The sequence below is a fragment of the Acipenser ruthenus genome, chromosome 6 (genome assembly GCF_902713425.1).
Source record: "Acipenser ruthenus chromosome 6, fAciRut3.2 maternal haplotype, whole genome shotgun sequence".
In the NCBI taxonomy this organism is placed as follows: Eukaryota; Metazoa; Chordata; class Actinopteri; order Acipenseriformes; family Acipenseridae; genus Acipenser; species Acipenser ruthenus.
Window position 1 is genome coordinate 64,615,386 of NC_081194.1, and position 23,312 is coordinate 64,638,697.

At 36.3% G+C, this 23,312-nt stretch overlaps 1 protein-coding gene across 6 annotated transcripts in view; it reads right to left on the bottom strand.

Annotated features, from left to right (window-relative positions):
- The window catches only part of cep162 (centrosomal protein 162), a 57,336-nt gene that overhangs the window by 8,620 nt on the left and 25,404 nt on the right, over window positions 1–23,312 (bottom strand). For 5 of the 6 annotated variants that reach the window (XM_059025662.1, XM_059025661.1, XM_059025664.1 and 2 more), the window contains 13 exons: window positions 23,037–23,105; window positions 21,504–21,695; window positions 19,096–19,168; window positions 18,568–18,847; window positions 17,606–17,876; window positions 11,994–12,151; window positions 10,864–11,133; window positions 9,300–9,437; window positions 7,143–7,255; window positions 6,863–6,968; window positions 4,253–4,379; window positions 3,314–3,477; window positions 1,266–1,370 (listed from right to left, as the gene is read on the bottom strand). In XM_059025662.1, the coding sequence (XP_058881645.1) occupies window positions 1,266–1,370; window positions 3,314–3,477; window positions 4,253–4,379; window positions 6,863–6,968; window positions 7,143–7,255; window positions 9,300–9,437; window positions 10,864–11,133; window positions 11,994–12,151; window positions 17,606–17,876; window positions 18,568–18,847; window positions 19,096–19,168; window positions 21,504–21,695; window positions 23,037–23,105 (2,066 nt within the window). The remainder of the gene's footprint in view (window positions 1–1,265; window positions 1,371–3,313; window positions 3,478–4,252; window positions 4,380–6,862; window positions 6,969–7,142; window positions 7,256–9,299; window positions 9,438–10,863; window positions 11,134–11,993; window positions 12,152–17,605; window positions 17,877–18,567; window positions 18,848–19,095; window positions 19,169–21,503; window positions 21,696–23,036; window positions 23,106–23,312) is intronic. The other variant, XM_059025663.1, reaches the window with a different exon arrangement.

Below are 23,312 nucleotides of genomic sequence, written 5' to 3' on the forward strand. Positions count from 1 at the left end.
ACAAGTCTGTATTTTATTTTAAAATAACAATACTAAAATATTGTACAGATAATCTTACATATAAGCATTTTATTTCTATCATTATAAACATATTTGTCAATCTTCATGTTTTAATAGTTTCACAAATCAATGGATTGTATAACTTTATATTTAAACAATAACTGCACTCAGACACTCGAACCAATGTTTCCGCGGCCAGGACTGAAGTACTGTGTACAGAAAGGCTCAAGACACAGAAGTGCCCATTAACACGCGTTAAAATAATTAATCTCCAAAAAAATTAATGTGTTCCTCACTATCTTGTAAAGTGCTTTGTGATGGTGGTCCACTATGAAAGGTGCTATATAAAATAAAGACTGATTAATTGATTGATTGATTGATTGATTGATTGATTGAAGTTAACTGTGATTACTTGACAGGCCTATAAATTAAACAAGACGACTGTTTCTAATCTGCTAGTGCCTTAGCAACTATGGTGAATTTGTTTTGTAACTTTACTAGATCGCTGCATTTAAAATGTCAGGTTCATGTATTCACCATTGCTGAACCAGCACATATACACACACACACCACCTTCCACGTTGTTATGCTATACAAATATTGAAATTTGTTATGAAACCCCCCAATGCACTGGAAACCTAGATGAGGGTTGAACATTAACATCATTTTGAAGTTAAGCAAGAAGAAAAAGGTGCATATCTTTATTTTCTAGCCACAAGGGACACATTGCTGTGCATGACTGATCAGGTTAAGAGCAAGAGCCATGGAAACTATTTAATGTTGAAGTCCTGCTCCACGCTGGTGCAGAATTCTGATTTCCCAAAGAATTGCATTATACTGTCAATTAGAATATGCATTGGTATATATATTGTACTGGATTAGCTGGAATTAAATTATTTAAAAAAGTGTAATTTGTTTGTAATTTTAGAGCAGTAAATTATCCATGGGCAGTGTTTGGAAATAGGGGATAGTGTGTTGTCCTTAACATCATGTATATTTTTCTTAAGTTTTTGCTTTTTATTGTTATTATTATTATTATTTTATCCAGGGCAACTTACAATTGTGATAAGATATCACATTATTTTTACATACAATTACCCATTTATACAGTTGGGTTTTTACAGGAGCAATCTAGGTAAAGTACCTTGCTCAAGGGTACAGCAGCAGTGTCCTCCACCTGGGATTGAACCCACAACCCTCCGGTCAAGAGTCCAAAGCCCTAACCACTACTCCACACTGCTGTTATTAATTACAAAGTAAAATACCTGTCTCTCAAGGTCCTGAATTCTTTTTGCATCACCCACTCTCTCCTTGAATTTTCTTTGTTGTTGCACATTTCGGTCTATAACTTCTGTCTTGAGTTTTTCGACCTGTGCAAAATGTTGGAATTATTAATATTATTATTTTTTTTTTTTTCTGTTTCCACATTTGTATCACTAAAGCAGAAGACACAACAACGTATTATAATAATAACAATTTGGAAACAGTAACCTTTATCAGATAACACTAGAAAATGTAGTTTATACAAGGGGGTCAAATCTGATGAACTGTGTGGGTGGTGGCTATACAATGCTGTCTTGGGGGTCTTTGGTTTGTTAATAATACATTCATTTCAAAACTATAAGTCGTCAACTACTGTACAATGCTGCACAGAACTACCAGCAAATTGTTCTCTCATTTTAGATATATACAACCAATAGTGCATTTTTACAATCACAGGTTTTTAAATCCCATGGCTAGATGTATTGTAAAGCCTGCCGCACACAGCCCGACTCAAGCCGTCCCGACTCATCTCATCTCAACTGGCAGTACAGAGTTTGGATGAATCGTATCAGTGTGCGTGCCCTTAAAACCAAAATTATGCAGATTTCAGTCGGGATGTCTTCAGATTTGAAGATTGAACATGTTGACTTTTTCAGACAGTTTCATTCAGATGTGATCAGTCTGTCTGTGTGCAGTGGTTGTCGACCAAGACTGACTTAGACCGATTAGTCATAAGGCTGTCAATCAGTGGTGAAGCAGGTTTAAGTGACGTTGCTTGTCATGTAACTTGTCATACAAGATGGCGGAATATTGACAGCTTTAGTTAGGTAAAAATACATTAGTCTTAAATTGCTCTGAGTGTCCCGAATTCATAAATACCAGATATGTGCACATTTGAATAGTTTTTTTTAGGTGTTTACTAATCAAAAGGTAAATTATCAATTTACCTTTTTATTATCAATCTACTGGCAGCCTATATTATCTTACTGCGCTAAAACAGAAGTAACCGGTGCGTCGATCTCCAATAGGTCACAAATCACAAACCCCTAGATCCACACGCCAAAGTCAAATAAAAATCAACAGGTTGGATTTTATTTACCACAGGCTAAAGTGTAGTAGACAAGCTATACAAAAAGTCAAACACTGCCTGAAACATTTGCACAGTGTAAATGGTCAATTAATTAATAGGTTACGTGCTTCTTTTGGTTGCCTCGCGGCGCTGTCTCAGTCGTCTTATCAGCATATGATGCCATGCATAATATGAGGGTCGCTATGTTGGGCTAAGTTAATACAAAAATGTGTACAGGGCAGTATTAATTAAATATGCATACATAGTAATCACCAATATCTAGTTGTGGTCAGTCTAATTCAGACTTAGCAGTGTGCGACACCCAGTCGGGGAAAAAACTCAATTGTGACGTCAAACCAAAACTGAGCACAACTGATCGCAGAATTTGTGCATACTCAGATGAGATGAGTCGGGACGGCTTGAGTCGGGATGTGTGCGGCGGGCTTAATTATTCTTGCTAATTATTCCAGGCAAAGACTCCTAGAAGCTGAATTACTGAAGTGGTGAATTTAAAAATGACCACTATGGTGTGCAGCTGGAACATATATTACAGAAAGTTTACTAAGTCAATGGTCTGATTTTTGTGTGGTGAATCACAACTGTGTTTAGAAAGAAATAGGAAAGCTTGCATGCCTAGAACTTTCTAGTGTTAATCTAGAACAGTTGAAGTATCAAACTTTTTTTTAATCCACCCTTATTGTTCTATTTTGTTTATGCTTTTATTTTGTATTACTGTTTATGACTGATTTAAGTGTTTTTGTCCAGATAGTATGATCTGTCCTCTTGCCGTCTACTCCTGCCTGGATCCTCTTGTAAATGAGATGTAAATCTTAAGGGTTCTATCCTGGTAAAATACTTACAATTGTAAAACTACTACTAAAAAAACAAAACAAAACAAAAAAAAACAACTCATGAATTGAATAGGGCCGAGAAAATGGTGAAAATGTTCTATAACTTTAGCAAGTTTATTTATTTTTTTACCTGATCTTTCAGTTTCTGTATCTCGGTGGAAGCTGCTATGAGTCTTTGTGTGTCCTTATCCAGAAGGTCCTGGTTTTCAGCATACCATTGCAATCTCTTTTTCAAACCACATATTTCTTGCTTATATTGGTCTTCCATGATCTTCATCTCAAAGGTTTTATCACCTGTCAATTGCATTCAAAACTTAAATACGAAAAAGTACAAAAAAAATATGTGACATGTAGCCAAGTAACATTTTTATTAAAGCAGCTTACATAATATACGTAATGTTCAATGGTTTGGAAGATGTGCCTTCCTTAGACACAAAACAGATTTAAGAAAAAAAAAAATTTTTTAAGAGAAAGGTTTAATGTAGAACACAAACAAGTATGTAATCTAAAAATCACCCTGCTTACGTAGGTCTGGATATAATATGTTCTCAGAACTTGCTCTACTGTTTTACCGTTAAATATTGGGTACCTGAGCTATGACTGCAAATGTATGTATTATTTTAGAAGAAATGCACTTGCAATATCTATCTATCTATCTATTATTACTTTTAACACGAACCTCTCGAAGGTTATCTCCCTCCATCCATGGAGAAAATGAGGAGAGATTACCCTTGACAGAAAGTGAATGATTTAATTAGATGTTGCAAAATTCAGAAGCCTATGTTATAGGATATAGCAATAAAACATTTACTCAAGGTATCCTTCATTTCTGTATGTCTCCCGGATTTGCCATAAAAGAATGGAAAACTTTTAAGTAATCTGTCAGAGCCAATTCTGCATCCATGATTCCAGTAAAGAGCCATTTCACCTGCAAAATGTTACCTCTCATAAGACCTATTTTTGTAAAATGTGTTTATAAAGCAAAATAGTATAAATACGGCAATATTTGATTTGTAGGTAATTACAAGAAGACTGGAAGGTGAAATGAAATAATACATTCTGATTCTACCTGATGTATGAATGACTTGGGCTTTAGCAAGATCTCTTTCCTTTTGCATATGAACAAGATCCACCTCGAGAGACTGTTTGTCTTGCTTAAGTCTTCTTACTTCTTCCATGAGCTTTGCCTCCTCTTTCTGTGTTAAAAAATAAAACAACTTTTAGATACAATACACTGTTTTCGTAAACAGACTGTGATAACAATTCAATGTTGTTAATGCACACAAAAATAAAGCACACTTAAGCTTCAAGGTTTTATTGTTGAACACTAAGCTCTGGCAATACCTTTTTGCAAAGATTTTTCAATCTAGAATGCAAAAGTATAATACACAGCCTTTCTATTGACTAAAATGTATCTTGCTTTAAAAAGCAAGTAGCCAGTGTGGATTTCTGCAGTTATCTTGACAGAAGTGTTTTCACACCTATTTGCAAGAACAAAACAAAACATCCCCAGTGGCATACTGTTATGTGAATACTGTGTCTGCATGCATGAGGAACATGTATGCAAAAATACATATGGCAGCTTTATTATGGAGGTCAGTGGCAAATTTTGGCCAATATATTTACATAACCATATCAAATATAACATCTGTTTCTTACATGGTGTGGCAGCACAGAAGGGTGAAACTGTAATGTGTTTCCCCCTCAAAGTCGGCCAGTGGGAAAGCAGTCACGTTAGAATTCACAATGCAACAGAAACCGAACTGACATTTAAGCTACTAAGTTATTAAAAGAAAGTAGGCATAATGTATATATGTGTATAGTCTTTATATATACAGTCGCAGAAGAAAGTGTTGGAACCCTTCATTTGAAACAATGTTATTCACTAATGTATTATTTATTTAGTTTAATAAATACTGTTTATTAAAATATACTTATTTAGCAATGATATATGTTTGAAGTTTGAAATATTGGCACCCCCTGTTTTAACTCAAATAATTTACCTGCAATCTTTACAGTACTTGCTAGCATGAATGACTGTTCAAGAAACTTCAAAAACATATCATTGCTAAATAAGTGTAGTTTAATACACAATATTTATAACTAAACATCAGAGAATAACATTGTTTCCAATGCTCACTTTGCTCATTTTATTCTGCCAGGGCACTGTATATATTATAATGAATATTTTATACATTATTATTTTTACATTACATAATTGGTCTTTCTGCATTGACACACTTTTTCTGCGTTTATGTGTCATTATAATACAATCATATGATAAACAGGGATTGATAGGGACTGCTTACAACTCACTGATGTCGGGATAATGCCACTGGTAATGAAACAGCTGACAAAAAAATAAATAAATAAAGCGGTCCTCCTCATTTGTCGCCTTTGAAAACATCTCTTCCTTGCACATAATGCAGCACGAAAACGTTGGTGTTGCTCAACAATATTTATTATCCGGCTTTCGTGCTGACATTCTGCCAGAAGGCAGATGCTGAATAAACAGAATGTACGTACATAGTACTAATATCGCAAGCCTTGCACGGGCAGAACCCTCCATTTTTAGTAATGAACATCCGTCTAGGCATTAACAGGAAGATATCATTTTGGTCACATGCACAAATCCAGACGATCAGATTCACTTAAAAAATTGCAGTGTGAAAACAAACGCATTCTGGCGCGATTACAGTCGAGAAGGCGAAATTGAACTCGCTTGGAGGAAAAATGCAGTTTGTTTGAGATCTTCTGCCGTTAAACCAATCGAAGCAAAAACAACATTTTTGTTTGTTTGCAAGTGAATTCTAAATTGGATCTTCATAAACAAACTAGGTATGAAAGGGCCCTTAAATTCCTGCCTGCAAAAACATGTGGGGGTGAGGCTGGAGCCGTGAATTGAATACACGAGCTGTATAAATAGGGGAATCACAGGTGTTAGTGGAAGTAGTGTTGTGATGGTGAAGGCAGTGTGGTTTGTTTTGTGAAAATAAAATGCGCATGAACGCTTAAACTACAGTGTTTCTGGCTCCGAGTATCCTTGCCGACGCACCCTGTCACACATGGCTACTGACATGGGAGGTGGTTCAGTTTTACTGTTTTATTTGCTTTTCTAAAAAAAAATATATCCAACTATACTCTGTGTACTATAGTGGCAGTTAGTTTTTTTTTTTGACCAATTCAATTTGAAATTGTTTAATTGCTGCCACTAGTATGCAAACTGCACAAGATTAATTTTTGATTGAAAGGGTTTTTAAAATTAAGCTGTATTTCATCTCAGTGACTTTCAAAACCTTTATGCATATAAGATTACATGCTGTATGGCTACAATGATGTGGGTTTTGGTGGCTCTACATGTAATTAAAAAAAAATATTGCAAATTTGTATATTTTGCTGCTGGTGCTTCTGCCTTTTAAACTTGAAAAATATCCAGCAATAAAAAACAAATAGACATTTTGCAAGTAATTAAAAAGTGATACTAGCATATCAATTACAATATTATCATGCAGGGGATAATTTTGAATATTTATGCAGTAATAAAACAAGATTAGTGGTTCCAGTTTTTGCTTTGACCCATTTTAGACAGATACAAAAAAATAAAAACATGTACAATCAGAACACTGCATCCACTGCCTTAGCATTTATATACAATACATTTTGTAAATGATCTACTTACCTGAGCAGCTCTCAGTTGTACAAGTAATTCTGTAAAAGTCTGGTTTCTGCTCATCTCACCATCATGACCTACAGTTTGTTGCAGGTTACTCTTGGTCATCTGTTCCCTTATCAAAAATATAAAAAATGTCAGTGCTTCCCAAGGTAATCTATGCACATTAGTGTGAAAACTGTCATTCAGTATGGTATTTATTCCAGACAACAGCTTATTAATACTATGAATACTCTGTTAGAACTGTACAGTAACATTTATAGATGTATGTTAATTTTACCCAACTTACTTCATGAAAGCCAGTTCAGTCATTAAACGGTGATTCTCCTTGAACATCAGTTCCTCATTTTGTTTATTTATAGCCTGGAGTGCCTTTGTCTGTCTGTATAGCTTTTCATTTTCCTTAAATGAAAATGTACAGTATTTACAGAAAACATGCTGCAATACATGGGGGTAGGGGTTTAATGTTTGACACAGATAGAAAATTCAAGAAAAGATAAGTGTCAACAGTGCCTAATTGAAAGCCTTTGAAACGAATGGTCAGCAAGTCAGTCAGCTATGGCGACCACTATAAAAAAAAATTAAATTCATTTTTAAAAATGTGTAAGCTCTGGCCACAAGCCATAATTTAAAGCCATAATTTCCCCAGATCTACAACAAATCATTTCAGTAAATTAAAATCCTTCCCCACCTCTGACTCCACCATCCCCTCCCGTATCTCTACCTGTCTGTCTGCTATTTCCTCCTGGATGCACTCACATCACCTCAAACTCAACCTCTCTAAATCTGACCTCCTTTTCTTTCCCTCCTCCTCCTCCCCCTCCTCTGATCTCTCTATCTCTGTTCCTCTGGAATCTACCACACTCTCTCCGCTAAGAACCTCGGAGTCACCCTGGACCCCTGCCTCTCTTATTCCCAGCACATCTCCACTCTGGCACACACTTGCCGATTCTTCCTGAGCAACATCCGAAGAATCCGACCCTTCCTCACCAACTACGCCACCCAGCTCCTGGTCCAGGCCTTGGTACTCTCCCGCCTAGACTACTGCAACTCCCTCCTGGCTGGCCTCCCTGCGTCCGCCACCCGTCCGCTCCAGCTCATCCAGAACTCTGCTGCCCGCCTGGTGTTCTCTCTGCCTCGCTTCTCCCACGCAACTCCACTACTCCGCTCACTCCACTGGCTCCCAAACACCGCTCGCATCCAGTTTAAGACTCTTGTACTAGTCTACAGATGCCTTGACCAGACTGCATCCAGCTACCTCCAGACCCTCATCTCTCCCTACACCCCCACTCTACCTCTCCGCTCCGCCTGCACTAGAAGACTGGCTCTGCCTCCTCTACGCTCCCCTGCCTCCAGAGCCCGTTCCTTCTCCACCCTCGCTCCGCAGTGGTGGAATGACCTTCCTACAGATGTCAGGACTGCCCAGTCCCTGACCACATTCCGGTGCCTCCTTAAGACTCACCTCTTCAGACAGCACCTGTAGAACTCCTCTGTTTTTCCCCTGGGACACTTATCACCCTTCCTTAAATGCGCTTTACTTGCTCTTATCTGCCCCCTATTTTACTGCATTTAATCCTGTACTTCAGAGTACTGTAATCTGCCAAGTGTTTAATCTGTAGTATTTTGTATTTAATCATATCCTGATGTAACTATCACTGACACTGTTATCTGCTGTATTATTGAATTGTATTTTGTCACACTTGTACTTGCTTGAACCAAAGTCATTGTATTTATCTTGCTCTTAATTGTATTATTACTTGTACTGTGATACTTGAAATGTATTTGCTTACGATTGTAAATTGCCCTGGATAAGGGTGTCTGCTAAGAAATAAATAATAATAATAATAATAATAATAATAATAATAATAATAATAATAATAACAATAATAATAATAAAATGTATCTTTTAAAGTAACTGCCATGCGTTTCCATTACAAATCATACATGTGTTAGTCTATGGTCTTTGAATGAGTTAAAGTCCTTTGTTTCTATAATATTTCTGCCAATAAAATATTTTAGTACAGTGAAACCTGTACAATCCAGCATGGCTTTGGACTGGAACATTGGGCCAGATTAGACAGTGTGGTGGATTACAGTGTTCCTGTAAAAAATTTAATCCTGTACCTAAAAAAGGTAAAATGACAAAACTTTCCAGCGATGGTTTGTTGTGCGGACATTTAGACATTTATTTGCTATTCAACAATGTCTTGCTTTTGTTTGCTTTTTTATACTGTTTTAAACTTAGTAAAGAAAAATCACATGACCCTGGGACAGATTACAGTCAGATTCACATTGATTTTATGCAGAAGAAATTTAAAAACCATGCCACATTCAACAATAGGCAGGTTCCGCATTGTAGAGGGTATCACAACATTAATTTAAATATGGATTTGATCATCACTAATTATACAGAATGATGGTTTGTAGAGGGGCTGTATTACCATACCTGATGGTAGCCTTGAATGAGTATCTCTTGTTCCTTAACCTCCTTTTCTATAAGCTTCAACTTCTGCTCTGTTATTGGGTCAGCTGGGTCACCAAAAACCCATTTATTTTTCTTACTGGCTTCTTCTATGCTGTGGAGCTGTGGGTGAAATCCACTGATTTGTTATTAATCTTGTATTAGGCAGGTTTATTTTTCTCTTTCACAGCTGATTACGAAACCTTTGGTTTTTATTTAGTTTCCAATTATCAATGAGAGTGTTCATATAATAAAATACATAGAAGTCCAATAAACGGTTCATCCTGTTTTATATTACAAAACCAATGTCCTGTAATTTTAAAATACATGAGTGGCAAGTAATATCACATAATGACAGAGAACTGCCATTGTTATATCTTTGGATTAGTGTGCAACTATAATTAAAGGAACAGAGCCCACTGTTCCATAACAGTGCCCTTTAAAATACATTTTATCCAGTTTTCTGTTGACATACATTTCACACCATAATTCAGTTCAACCAAAATTTAACAAAATGTTTTCTGCAAATGATTTTGACATGTAACTTCAAAAGCATCTTACAAAGCTAAAAACACATTACTTGGATCCTGAAGGTTGAAATCATCAATCCCGTTTAGATCCCAGTCCCTAAGTGTATGATTTTTAACATTCTGGCACCCAAGGGCATACTTGTCTGCTTGATAAAAAGATTGATTTGGGCTGCTGTGGATACAGTTCTGGAAGCCCTCTAGCATAACACTTCAACCGTAAAGCTAATTTTGACAGAAGCAAGAAGATGAAACTAGATTATTGTGAAGCGCACAGATGTGGCTAAAGTGAAAATATTACATGCCTATCTTTTCATGTCCATCTGTTCTATCTCATCAACAAAGAGAGGCACCATTAATAAAATGTGCCTGATCAACCTGCAAAATGGTAAAGACAATTAAAGGTTTCTACAATAAGACTTCCAGAATGGAGACCTAATGAAAAGCCTTAATGAACAGCCTTAATGAACAGCTGACATGGAGCCGAGTGCCAGAATTGTTCAATGTCATTACTTTTACATTATATTTGTAAAAGGATTCCTTGTCTCCTGTCCTGGAGATATTCACCATTGAAGTAAAGTTTTTAATTGAATCTAGTTTTCCTGCTGCTGATAAAGTACATTTCTTGAGTGCACAAGAAAAAAAAACTGGAAAAACAGGATTAATTATCACTTTACAATATCCTAAACCTGGTATGTAACTGGAACACACATTTCTTTATAACACAGATGTTTATTAAAACAGGATATCAGATTTTCATAACATTTAACAAGTTTTTACCATTAGAAGCTGTAAATGTGAAACCTGATTTCTGTTTTTTTGTCTGTATTTGCTAACATGACAAGGGAGAGGGAGAGCTAGAAAGAGAGGTCACAACTAGAACCTAAATTCCATTACTGTAATTATAAAATAAGGGACTAACTTAAGCCAAAAAAAAAACCTTGACTGTTAAAAACAAACCTCAGGGGAGTGGCCCTTAAGATTTCTTATCGGTTAGCTCACATGAAACACTCCCTCTTTACCTTGGTCTGTATAATGTAATTCTCCTGCTTCAGCTCAAACACTTCTTTCTCATGTTTGAGCCTCAGCTCTTCATCTCTGTGCTGAAGCTCCCTCTCCTTTTGCTGTAACTCTGCTTTGAGTTTCTCCACCAGGTTGTGTTCAGTGCTCAATCTTTCATGAGCTTCCTCTGCCCTTTGTAATAGGCTGATCTCTCTTTGGATGTTTCCTGCATGGTTTGGTGAATTATTATGCTTTGGAAGCTCTTCTATTGCATTTCCAGAAGATTCAATCTACAGAAAGACAATACCCACAGCACAATTATCATAATCATAAAGGGCCATGTAAATTGACAGCTAAAACAAAATATGGTCAGTGTCCCAAGTCACCCCCTCCCTCCGCAATAAATTTAAAATCAGGGAATAAGCCCAAATAACTCACAAACCCATCCCTTAACCACTGGGTTTCTCCTTTTTGTTTTACAAATTGGCAAAGTTTTTCAATAACATCTTACTCACCTACTGTTACGTTTGCAAGTACCAGAATTGGGGATTGAGTAGGCTTATTTGTCGGCATCCATAGTACACCCACAAATAAGAGGCATGCCAACAGAAAATTGTGTGGAGTGGGAATACCAGCAGTAATTTGTTCACAGCCATGGTTAGCAGAGTCTGTAGTACTGGTAGTGGCATTCTATCACTATTGGTGGATTTGCCAAAAACAGCTCTAAATGGCAGATTTTCAGGTTTTTGGACAGTATGGCCAGTTACAGAAGCTAAAGGAATGGTCCCTTATTTGAATAAGTCTGTTTTTGTAGATACCATAATATTTAATATGCATTTGTTCTAGTCTGTTGAATATAAAACTGCATTGTATTTAAATAAAAATAAACATACTATAAATAGGACAAGGACACAATGTCACAAACAGGAAAACACAAAGAAGGTAAGAAAAGCTTTTTACAAAACCCCCACATGTAACCATGGGGAATTACCCGTCATATTAACGTCAGTATAAAATGTGTGATTTAAACCTCTTCCCAATACTAACAATCCAACAGTGGCAGATCAATAGCATTTAATCAATTTTACTCTACGTTTCCTTTGTGTCATGAAACCTTAACAAGACACTGCACACTGTTAAGTCTACTTACCATATGATCTTGTATTTGCCCGGCGCCTTTTATACTCCTATCAATTTGCTGCTGCAGATAACCAGCAAACGAATGCACTGAAGCAAAAAGTCCACTATCCATCTTTAGCCCACATTTTGTCATTGTGGAATTAAATGTCTGCGTCTGCGACATTCCTCCTTTACATGAGAAAAGAAAACAAAACCGAAGAAAACGATAAGCACACAAACATTAATACCCACATTATAAATTTACAAACCTTATCCAAAATGTGTCAGTATTTTAGTATATGCTAAACTATTTTTGTTTTGCTTTTACAAAACTCCTATAAGGTCAAGATAAAATTAGTCATTAATCACAAATAAAACTCAAATCGGCTCCTAGAACAAAAACTTGTTTTCTTGTAGTGTAAATATGGCCAGGTAACCTGTCATGGTGCTGGATATTTTTATAGGGCTTTATAGGACACTGAGGGGTAGATGTACTAAAGTTGCACCTGTCGCAATAGTCACAAATGAGTCAGAAGTCTTGGGTGAAATGTACTAAACAAGCGCAATGCTCTTAGCAACTTTTTAGGTAATGCGGTTTTCTTTGCGGTTCAAAGATGTAATTATGTGCATTCCTGCATAAATTCACAAAAATGGGGTGGAGATAATGCTCTCAAATATTATGCTCTCAAATATTATGAGATGTACTAAAGCTGCCGGCAATTGCGACACTTACAATTGCATCAATTTGTTAAGAACTTTTGAAAGTTCTTTTTCCCAGTCCACTTTTTCTCATGCATTGCCAGTTGTGCTCAATGCAGGCAAACACCCAAGTACCTAATTTTTGGTAAAGTCACAGAGATGCCAACTTCTGAAAGGAGAAAATAGTAGCTAAGCGAGGCAGACTTTTTTTTTTTTTTAAGGCCAGACACGGGAGACAGAGGTTTTATTTACAACACCGCACTGGTACCCAGTTTTATTATTTTCTTTTAGCTTTATTTTTCTCTTTAGCCCGCAGAGGGCGCTGTTGTCTGTGGCCTGAATACCGACAACGGTAGTCAGGTCCACAGTAATACCAATACAGGTACAGACCAATGTTTTCGCACTCACAGGTGCTCAAAAGAATCATGAAAACAAAAGGCGAAAGAAAAAGGGTAAATAAAACACAGCAATAAAACTACAAAATAAAGGTGCTGCACTCGGCAGCGTTACCCCGACCGTCGCTATCCGCACGGCCCGGATCTCCATCCTATGCTCACCCGTCCCCTCAACCTGATTGTATTGTTTGGGGTTCTGTCGAAGTTTTTCCCCGCTACTAAAAAATTTCCTTTTCTTTTCTTTTTAATTTCTTGTGGTGCTCGGTCCGGCAGCAAAGCTTGAGGGAATACCAGAGAGTTATCTTATAGGGTGAGCAATCCCCCAAGGCCTGCCTCTCAGCCACTCAGAGAGAGGGAAAGCCAAAACACCCTCTTCCCCACCTCTCCGTGTCACTGCCATTACTGACAGGCGGATCTACGAGGCTGCTGCCCCCTTCCTGCAGTACCCCGCATGCGCCAGACAGGCAGCACAGACCTCCCGTTACACCTACCCAAAAAACATTATAGTGTTATTTCAGCGCAATGACTTACATTTAAAATGCATTGAGCACTATAACTGTATGTGCGTGAGATTTTATTGTATTGTTTTTAAACCTGACACCTCCTTATGTTGGACAAACATATCTGGTTTAGCGAGGGGCTACTGTATGATTATGAAAAACTTTTTGGGGATGAAGGTGGGGGCCCCACCATACGATCTGATGGGATTAAACTGCCTTTCATATATGTATAATATATATATATATATATATAAATATAAATATAAATATATATATATATATATATATATATATATATATTGTAAGACAGCAGGGAGTGGGGTTAAAATCATCCCTGTTTAGCATATGTGCGCAGGCACCTTTTTGTTAGTTTGCTTTTGTTTAATTTAATTGTTTTATTGTTTGTTAATTGTTTTATTAATAATGATCCCCTGCACCTGGCTATTATTGTAAATTAGAGCCAGGTGCAGGGTATTTAAAGAGAGCAGACAGTGGACTCGAGTCTGCTGAGAAGGAGGCAGAAAGGAGTGCTCTGCTTCCAAGCAGTCGAGTAAGTGTATTGAGAGAGAGGTTGTGTTTATTGCAGGTAAACGGCTTAGCTGTCCTGCGTATCAGTTTAGGTTCCTGCGTGGTTAGTCAGTGCTCATTTAGAGCTAGGTGTTTATTTTGTGTTTTTGTTTTGTTTGTGTGTTTATTAAAAAAATCACCGCAACCACGCTTGAAAAATCAATTTCTGTGTGTTGGGTCTATTTTTAAAGGGGCAACAAACCCGAGTGGGTCCAATCCGTTTCACAATATATATATATATATATATATATATATATATATATATATATTTAAATAGGTAAAATGAAGACAGAACAAAATGTATTGTACGGATGACGTTTACATTTAACAAAAACAATGTTATTTTGATTTTTGCACCCTTGCATGCATAGACGTTATCCTTTGTGTACCCTCTGCTGCAGCAAACCACAACTCAACTCCCGCTATTTATTTGAACAATGTCATACGATCCTCGCAATGCTTGAGATCGCTAAGAAGGCGCAATAAATATTATAAATAGTATTTTGCAGCTCTTTTCATTAACATATTTTCTTTTAGTACATACGGCAAAATGTATACTTTGCAAATTGTTGCAACGAAAATGCAAATTGCAGTACGTCTGTGACTGGCCCATCTTAGTCTTGATCTCAGAGGTTGGTTAAATGTTTGTTAAATGTGTCCATTAAGATTCCCTCATAGCACAAAATATATTTGTAATGTACTGTCCTAACAGGAGCACCCCCAGAAATATTTCACACGGTACGCAAAACTGAACCACACCAACATCTCATGCCGACAATCCTGCATCACCATGGCTGAAACACTTTACAGCAATCAAACAGCTGCCCTTTTGTTTTTTTCCTAGAGTTTCACAGCACCTACACTATCACATTAGAAAACCACACTCAAATTGCATCATTGTTTCCCTTTCTAAAAATGAATAAACACTGAGCACTGCCATTGAGACAGAACTACACGACAGCCAAATAGTCCAATACAACAATAAAAGCTACAAATAAACCTATTTGAAGTACAGACTTAAACTAGGGGGAAAACTACACTACAATCTACAATCACTACAACTAATCATTACTCATTCCCTAAGCATTGGGTATAAACATAAACTTTTTTTTTTTTTTTTTTAATGATACATGTTGTGACAAAATAGGAAGTTAAAACTTGTGGCAAGATAAATGATGAGAACGTAGGTCGACTATCCATGTCACCAGAAGCCCGGGATACAATTACAGGCTTTTTATTGCACAACTTTGGTGTACTTTATTTGTTAGAATTAGTTACAATAGCCATTTACAATAGCTTGCAAAAGTAGCAGATATGACCATTTCCATTCCCTTGTTTTTTTAAATGCTTTTGTTTGGCCACTAAACTTTTGTTTTTGTGAAATATGTTTCGTTACCGTAGTAAACTGAACTTTTATATTTGTGTTGCGATAAATACCTTTGCTTCCCAGTATACCATAATGTTCTTGAGTTGCTGTACTGGTATTTCATGAATTTTCCTGTTTTTTCCACTTTCTTCCAGGTACGGTTTTAGTAAATATATCTGACTCACTCTCTTTTTTCTTGTGGGAACATTTTCCTGATTTTCAATGAACATGTTACTGTTTTCTTCAGTAATATTTTGAAACCTGGATGTCATTTGTATTAAACTGCCAGTTTGTGTGCTGTGGTGAAGTCATTTAAGATTCCCACGCGACTGGTACATAATAAACCTTATAATCTTACAGTTCTACATAAGACTGTAAACTCTGGGAGTTCAAATATAATCAACAGGGCTGTAAACAGCTACTACTGATTATAATAATAATAATAATAATAATAATAATAATAATAATAATAATAATAATAATAATGTATGAAAGTCCTGTTATACAGCTAATAAAAATGTAGAATACATAACAGCTTTTCAGAATGCTTATTTCAGTAAAGGTAAATGAATCATACACACCAGCTACATCCAGTTACCTGGAAATGGACTGCCAGATGTTCTCCTTCATTGCCTTGTCTTTATAATCTGTCCTTCATTGTACAGCTCCGGTCATTTTGATACTGCAAAAATTATCTTTTCTTCTGCCATTGTTTACTGAAGGCACGCAAGGGAAGCTGTTCCTCATTGGTCAGTTCCCTAGGTGCTGTGCGACAAAATCGCACCAATCCTATTTTTTTTGCAACGCTTCAGTGTTGCCCATCGCATCACAGGCAGTGTGAACGGCGCGTATCAAAAATAGATGTTTTATTTTTTTTGTCGTGGTGCAGTGTGTCGTACTACGCATTCGCCCGGTGTGTGGAGGCCTTTACTAAGCAATGCGGCCATAGTGTCACTGTAATATAAACTTAATTCAATGTAAAACAATGTGTGTCTGGTAAAAGATGTACGATTCTTAACTCCAAATCAATTAATTTTCAAAGAAAGTCCATAACTACTGTAATTAGTGCCAGTTATTTTGTATTAAAATACTTTCCAACCGTGAGATGCGATTCTATGATCTTAAAGACGCCAAGCAAAGGGTTTATTTTTTAAACAGCATGGAGAGTGGCTTGATGCTAAGACTTCAATGGTTTTATCAGTGACAATCTGAAGGTTTGTATCTCGACTAGGCTGTTGTGAAATTTCTGAGAATGTACTTTTAACAATCTTGGAAGCACTGACGTAGCTCTATGCCCTTTCTCTGGTAGACATTTTTTTTTTTTTTTTTAAAGTTCCATTGTCCCTTGCATTTTATATTCTGAAGTTATGCGATAAGCATTTATTAACACAAGATTTGCAACACGATTACAAGAGATAAGCGAGTGTATAAGGGAGTTCAAACTCTAGAGAAGTATAGTACCATGATGGTATGATGACCATTCTGGTAACTAGAAGTCATTGTAGACCTAATCATTTTGATAATTAATTTGTAAGAGCAATTGTGGGATGATACAATACTTTATATTATTTTGTTCACCACTATGTATACCCTCTCAAACAACCAAAGTGCATTAATAATCCCCATTGTGTTCTTCTGCACCTTGGCTATGCCTGCGAACATCTGTCCATCTGTATGTCACTTGCATTTTTGCACGCAGCTGGAGACCCACTTACCCAATTGTCATGAAACTTGGTATTAATATTACTGAATTATTGAGAGTATTAGATTCTGGGGCTCTATGGGAGGGGTCTGGCTGTCTGTTCATCCATCTGTCTGTATGTCACACTAACATTTTGGAATATATCTGGAGAATAGCTTAGTCATGGTCATCAACTATTTCATCATAATGATAGGTCTAATTTTGAATTTACAGCTGTGGCGGGGGAATGATGTTTCTGACAGGCTAATTGACTGTGGTACTACTGAAATTTCCAGTTTGTTACTATGGGAATTTGGTGTCAACTATTTAAAAAAAAAATACAAATTTGCAAAATAGTATTCACTATTTTCTATTCAAAATACATTTGGGGCAACCTATATTTTTGCAGTTATTTTGATTATATTGATGTTTCACCTTTTAGCTTGCTTGTTGCTTTCTCTGCTGGTAATTGACCTTTTGGACCCATCTTTTGAGGATGTTTGTTCACTGTCTTCTTATCACCCACAGGTAAAAGTTGCTTTGTTGAGAGACCACCTTTGCCATACCCAGAACTCTTGACAGCTACAGAGGTGTCACCAAAGGTTTTTTTCATTTTAGATTGTGGGCTTTTGGTTGTCTTGGATGGAGTTTTTCGACCAGTATCCACAGTTTCACCTCCACCTAACATAGAAGATAGTTCTGAATCCTAAACAAAGAATACGCTTTATTAGAGCATTATTATTATTTTAAATCTATTTTACACAAACATGTTTCTCAAAAGGCATATAAAAGCTATTTTGTTTGTTTTGAGTTAACCAGATTAACCTATATACATATTTCCCAGGGCAAGAATAAACAATGAATTATATATTTATTTCTTTTATATATATATATAGGGAAGCATGGCAAATAATGATCTAAGCTGAAAAACACAAAACTAGCCATGGAAGATTTAATGAACAAAACAAAGCATCCCCTGGGGCATAATCTAAGTGAATATCAGATAAGATCAAAGAGTTTGTGAAAAAAATCTGTATCATTCATTTGTCCAGTTAAATGTTTCACTGAAACGGTTAATGTTCAGTGGCCACCATCTATGGAGCTATGTCAAAGTCAATGTCATGGTGACAAATTTTGCATGCAGCATTTACATAACCCTAAAAATATGAAGTTATTTTATGCTAATAGTTTATAAGATATGGGACTCTGTAAAATACTGCATGGCCCAAAAGGGTAATTTTTTCTTGTATAATATCGGTGATCAAACTTAGTTCTTCTGGGACCATAGAACATAAGCATAATCTTTTCATCCACCTTAAATTCCACATTAACCTACAGTCTCATTTGGATACAACAAAAGGAGAGGAAGAAATAACAAATGTAAATCAGACACTTGCCTTGTGTATTTTTCCATCAGTATCCACCAGTGAAGAATGTCTTGGAACAATCTTGGCCTTTGAGACATATTGCATTAGGTTATCCACTTCATTAGCAATTCTTTTGTCTCCATCATCAACAGCTTCTCCACAAGCTCTTGGGAAACCATGCCTCTTTTTACAATTCTGACCTTCTGAAAAATAATTTAAAGCACGCTCTTCTTCAGAAAACTTGCGCTGTTCTTCCAAGGAATTCTTACTGGATAATTCATCCAGTCTGCCAAATCGCTGCCCAATGTCACTGTAGAGAGTGGCATCAAGTTGTAAAAAAATTAAAATAAAAATAGGAAAAGCAATAATAATATGTACCCCCAACAAAATCCCTTTCATCCCACACATCCGCATACATATGCAAGAATGCCATCATTGTGCAGAACAGCAAATGCTAATGTTGCTGCTTGCAGTAGTCTTTACTGTGTTTCTCAATTAATTACTGATCAACAAGCTTTGCTGAAGTCTTTTACAAAGCATTGCTTCCTGGAAACATACCTTACTGGTTGCAATTCAAATCCACGGGTTTCTCTTCCAATTGGCTTCATCAGTTCTTCTACTGTAGGCATATCTAAGATATTGAAGTATTATTATATATTATATTTCAATGGAAAGATTCCCTGCATTTGGATTGGCTGATCTAGAGGGATATAATCCCTTAGAATGTTTGTAACTACATCACATGCATTAAAGTCAATTTCATCATTTTTAATAACATGCTAATTCCTGGCAAATTATTTAAGCACTTTGGAGATGTCTGTAAAAAAAGGAATACTGGCGGACACACTAAAAAACCTACTACTACAAGCAGGGTGGTCAAATGTATTTTTAGATCCATATCAAAATATGATCATTAAATGTATGAGTGATCCAAACTACCATCAAGTCACTAGAGAAATACATCATGAAATATCAGAAGAATCCGCCAGCCTTCCATCTTTATCCACAAACTGGACTAGAACCAACCAATGTGAGCGGAAAATATATGGTATACTTGCAGGCCATTGTTAAAAAAATAAAATCAATAACATAATGATAAGAATTAGTTTTAAAAACTAATTGTACAGAGAAGCTCATAGGCAATGTGGTTATAATGGAGGACTACATTTTGCATTTTAGAGTGCTTATGGGAAAAAACAAAAAACAAAATAAAGTTATAAAATAAATAAAAATTATAATTAATTGTGCTGTAACATTGAAGTATAAAAGCAATAAGACCTTGTACAATGGTCCATAACACCTGGTAATGCCCTCTCTGACAGGTCTTATGGCTTATATCATCATTACAAGTGCTTTGAATTACCAAGATCCTAATTTGTAAGGGTTATATATGAGCAGTTTCCAGAATGTAATGAATTCCTAATCACGGATTGTAAAACATGTACATTAATGTTAAACACCTATGAATAATATTACTATATACAACACACACATGAGATTTAAGAAACTAAGTTAAAGTGATTGTAGCTAACAAAATAATTCCATAAATCTTCAAGATCGTACACATTCATTCACTTTAAAGGTCTTGCATGTGTAGTTATGAAACAAATCAATATTTTAGCAAACAGGTATTTTAATTTTAAAACATAAGAACATAAGAAGAAGAACATAAGAAAGTTTACAATCGAGAGGAGGCCATTCGGCCCATCTTGCTCGTTTGTTTGTTAGTTTATTGATCCCATAATCTCATCAAGCAGCTTCTTGAATGATCCCAGGGTGTCAGCTTCAACAACATTACTGGGGAGTTGGTTCCAGACCCTCACAATTCTCTGTGTAAAAAAGTGCCTCCTATTTTCTGTTCTGAATGCCCCTTTATCTAATCTCCATTTGTGACCCCTGGTCCTTTTTTCTTTTTTCAGGTTGAAAAAGTCCCTTGGGTCGACACTATCAATACCTTTTAGAATTCTGAATGCTTGAATCAGATCATCGCGTATTCTTCTTTGTTCACAACTGAATAGATTCAATTCTTTTAGCCTGTCAGCATACGACATGCCTTTTGAACCCGGGATAATTCTGGTCGCTCTTCTTTGCACTCTTTCTAGAGCAGCAATATCCTTTTTGTAATGAGGTGAACAGAACTGAACACAATATTCTAGATGAGGTCTTACTAATGCATTGTAACGTTTTAACATTACTTCCCTTGATTTAAATTCAACACAATACATCCGAGCATCTTGTTGGCCTTTTTTTATAGCTTCCCTACACTGTCTAGATGAGTCAACATAAACTCCTAGGTCTTTTTCAGGTCTTTAGGTCTTAAACCTTCTTCAATTTCAGTATCTCCCATGTGATATTTATAATGCACATTTGTATTTTTATTGCCTGCGGGAAGGCATTGCTTTCTGATAATCTTGCCATTGGAAATTGTTCCCACCCTTTCAAGGCTGCCTTTCCTTTTAGTAACCAACCAGCTGCTTCCCGAATGACTGACATGCTTTGAAGCCAGGAAGATGCTTAACCCTGAAGACACTGCTGAGGTAAAATTAACCAGGAAGTACAAGTGTAACAGATTTCCTGGAAGGGAATGCAATCAAGCTGAGATCCTTAGTTTACCCAGTGTAGTACCAGATATCATGTTTTAAAATGCAAATATATGTTTGCAATGTTTTATTTCAAAACTGAACAGTTTAGACCTATATAGTCAATAGGTGACAGGTTTGTTTGCTACAACCAATTTAACTTGGGGAATGAAGTCACCCTATACTTTCACCTGTATAGTTCATCCATACAGATCCAGGGTAATTCAATTAAAACTTCTACATCAGACTACTGGCAAGCATAAGATTATTGTGAAGGGTCTACCATAATACACAGGGTTTGGAAAATTAACAGGGGGAAGGGGGTGCCTTTAGACTACGCCAACAATCAATATTGATAAAATTTAAAAAGCTGGTTTATTGCTTTACCTGATTCGGTAGTAACATTTTGTGTTGTATCCCTGGTATTTTCAAGAGTGTGCAGAAATGAACTTTTGTTCTTTCCGCTTTCACTCATTAGCGGTTTCTGCTCAACATCAGTGTCTCCCAAAGAATGATTAATCTTGCGATAGGCCTCTTGTAGTGCTTCAATCTCACTGGCACTTTGCCCATATGAAACCACTAAGGGGCAAAAAATAAATACAATGTTATCCAACTCAAAATGCAAGCCAACATTATTATTATTTTTTCAAATTACGGACAGAAAAGATATATATTAAAGGAGCTAGATGAGAAAACCACTGAGGGCAAGATGGTGTGGGGGTGTTAACAACAGGAACAGCCTAGCTTAGAGTCTGCCAGAAAGCAGCTTGTGCCTTAGTATATCTAATTATACTAGCCTGTGTTCCAGCTTTATTTGAAGATATATGTAAACAAAGATAACATTCAATAATGATTTGTTCCTGCAGAGCCTAATTTATTTTCCCATTTAAATCCAGAAAGTATCTACAAAGACTGAAAGGTCACTTATGGTGAAACTCAAAACACTGTTATATTAAAAACACTGTTATATTAACTCTGAAGGTCTACTCACAAAAAAAATTACTACTTTCCATATTTATCTTTTACAGAGTCATAAAGCCGTATCCACACTGGCCGAGAGCGACGTGAGTGAATAATTTAGAAGTCACTGCAGTGAAATGGGAGTATCCACACTAGCAGCGAGCAACGTCACTTTGAGAAAATTTTGCATCTCTAAAATATAACCTGTTTCTATTTTTTTTGCGTCGCGTGACTGGAATGAAACTGACCAGTCAGAAGCAAGGTTAACACCCTTGATAACACGTCAAACACACGCCTCAAAACAGAAAAGTTAGTCTATGAGGTGCAGCAGTATCCATGATTACAAATTGAATGACTAAAAGACATCCAGAAGAAAGACAATGCCTGGGTGGCTCGAAGGTGGTGCATTTAGCAGCACCGAGACATTTTCTTTCCGATTATGCAAGTTGCATAAAAATAGCTTTATTAATAAGCAAAAATAAACCAGACCATACAAGCAGTCTACATATCCAGTATTTAAATGAAAATGTGTACTTTTGCTGGCTTTTAAAAATGACATAAAAAAGGTCCTGCATTCACACAACTTGAACATGTGACCTAATTTTAAGCAATGGCTTTTTTTTTTATTTGTTTTTATTATTAATAACATTTTGTTCACTAAATTGTTCTGTGGCACAAATCCGTGACAAGAAGAAGGTCTTTACATTTGCATAAAGTGAACTTCGCTCGCGTCACTCTGTCCAGTGTGGATCCAGCTTAAAGCTCAACTACAGATAGTTACTGATGTTATCAAATCAAAATGTAAAAGTAGTCAATGGGGGGGAAAAAAATTAAAAATTCTATATGATACAATATAATGATGGGGGCGAGCACCTCAAAATCATGTTTATAGACAAACACATTTACTCTTACAGGCACCTGTAATTTCAGAATCTGTTGGCTGTAGATGTTTCTCATTACCTTTCATTATTCCATCATCCTTTTCACTCCCTGTACTGTGTTTTGACTCTTGCGAATCAAGCAGTGACACTGTGAACCAAAAAAATAATATGAATAGAAGGAACCATTTTTCACACAGTATTTGAAAACAAATACCATTCTGTTATAATTACACCACTTGAACATTTTCACAAAACCCAAACTGAATGGTTTCACAAATAAAGTTTTATTTAATTAAAGCGCCAGTATCAAGTTCATATAAGTTATAACAATACATGCAAGATGAACTGGACCTTG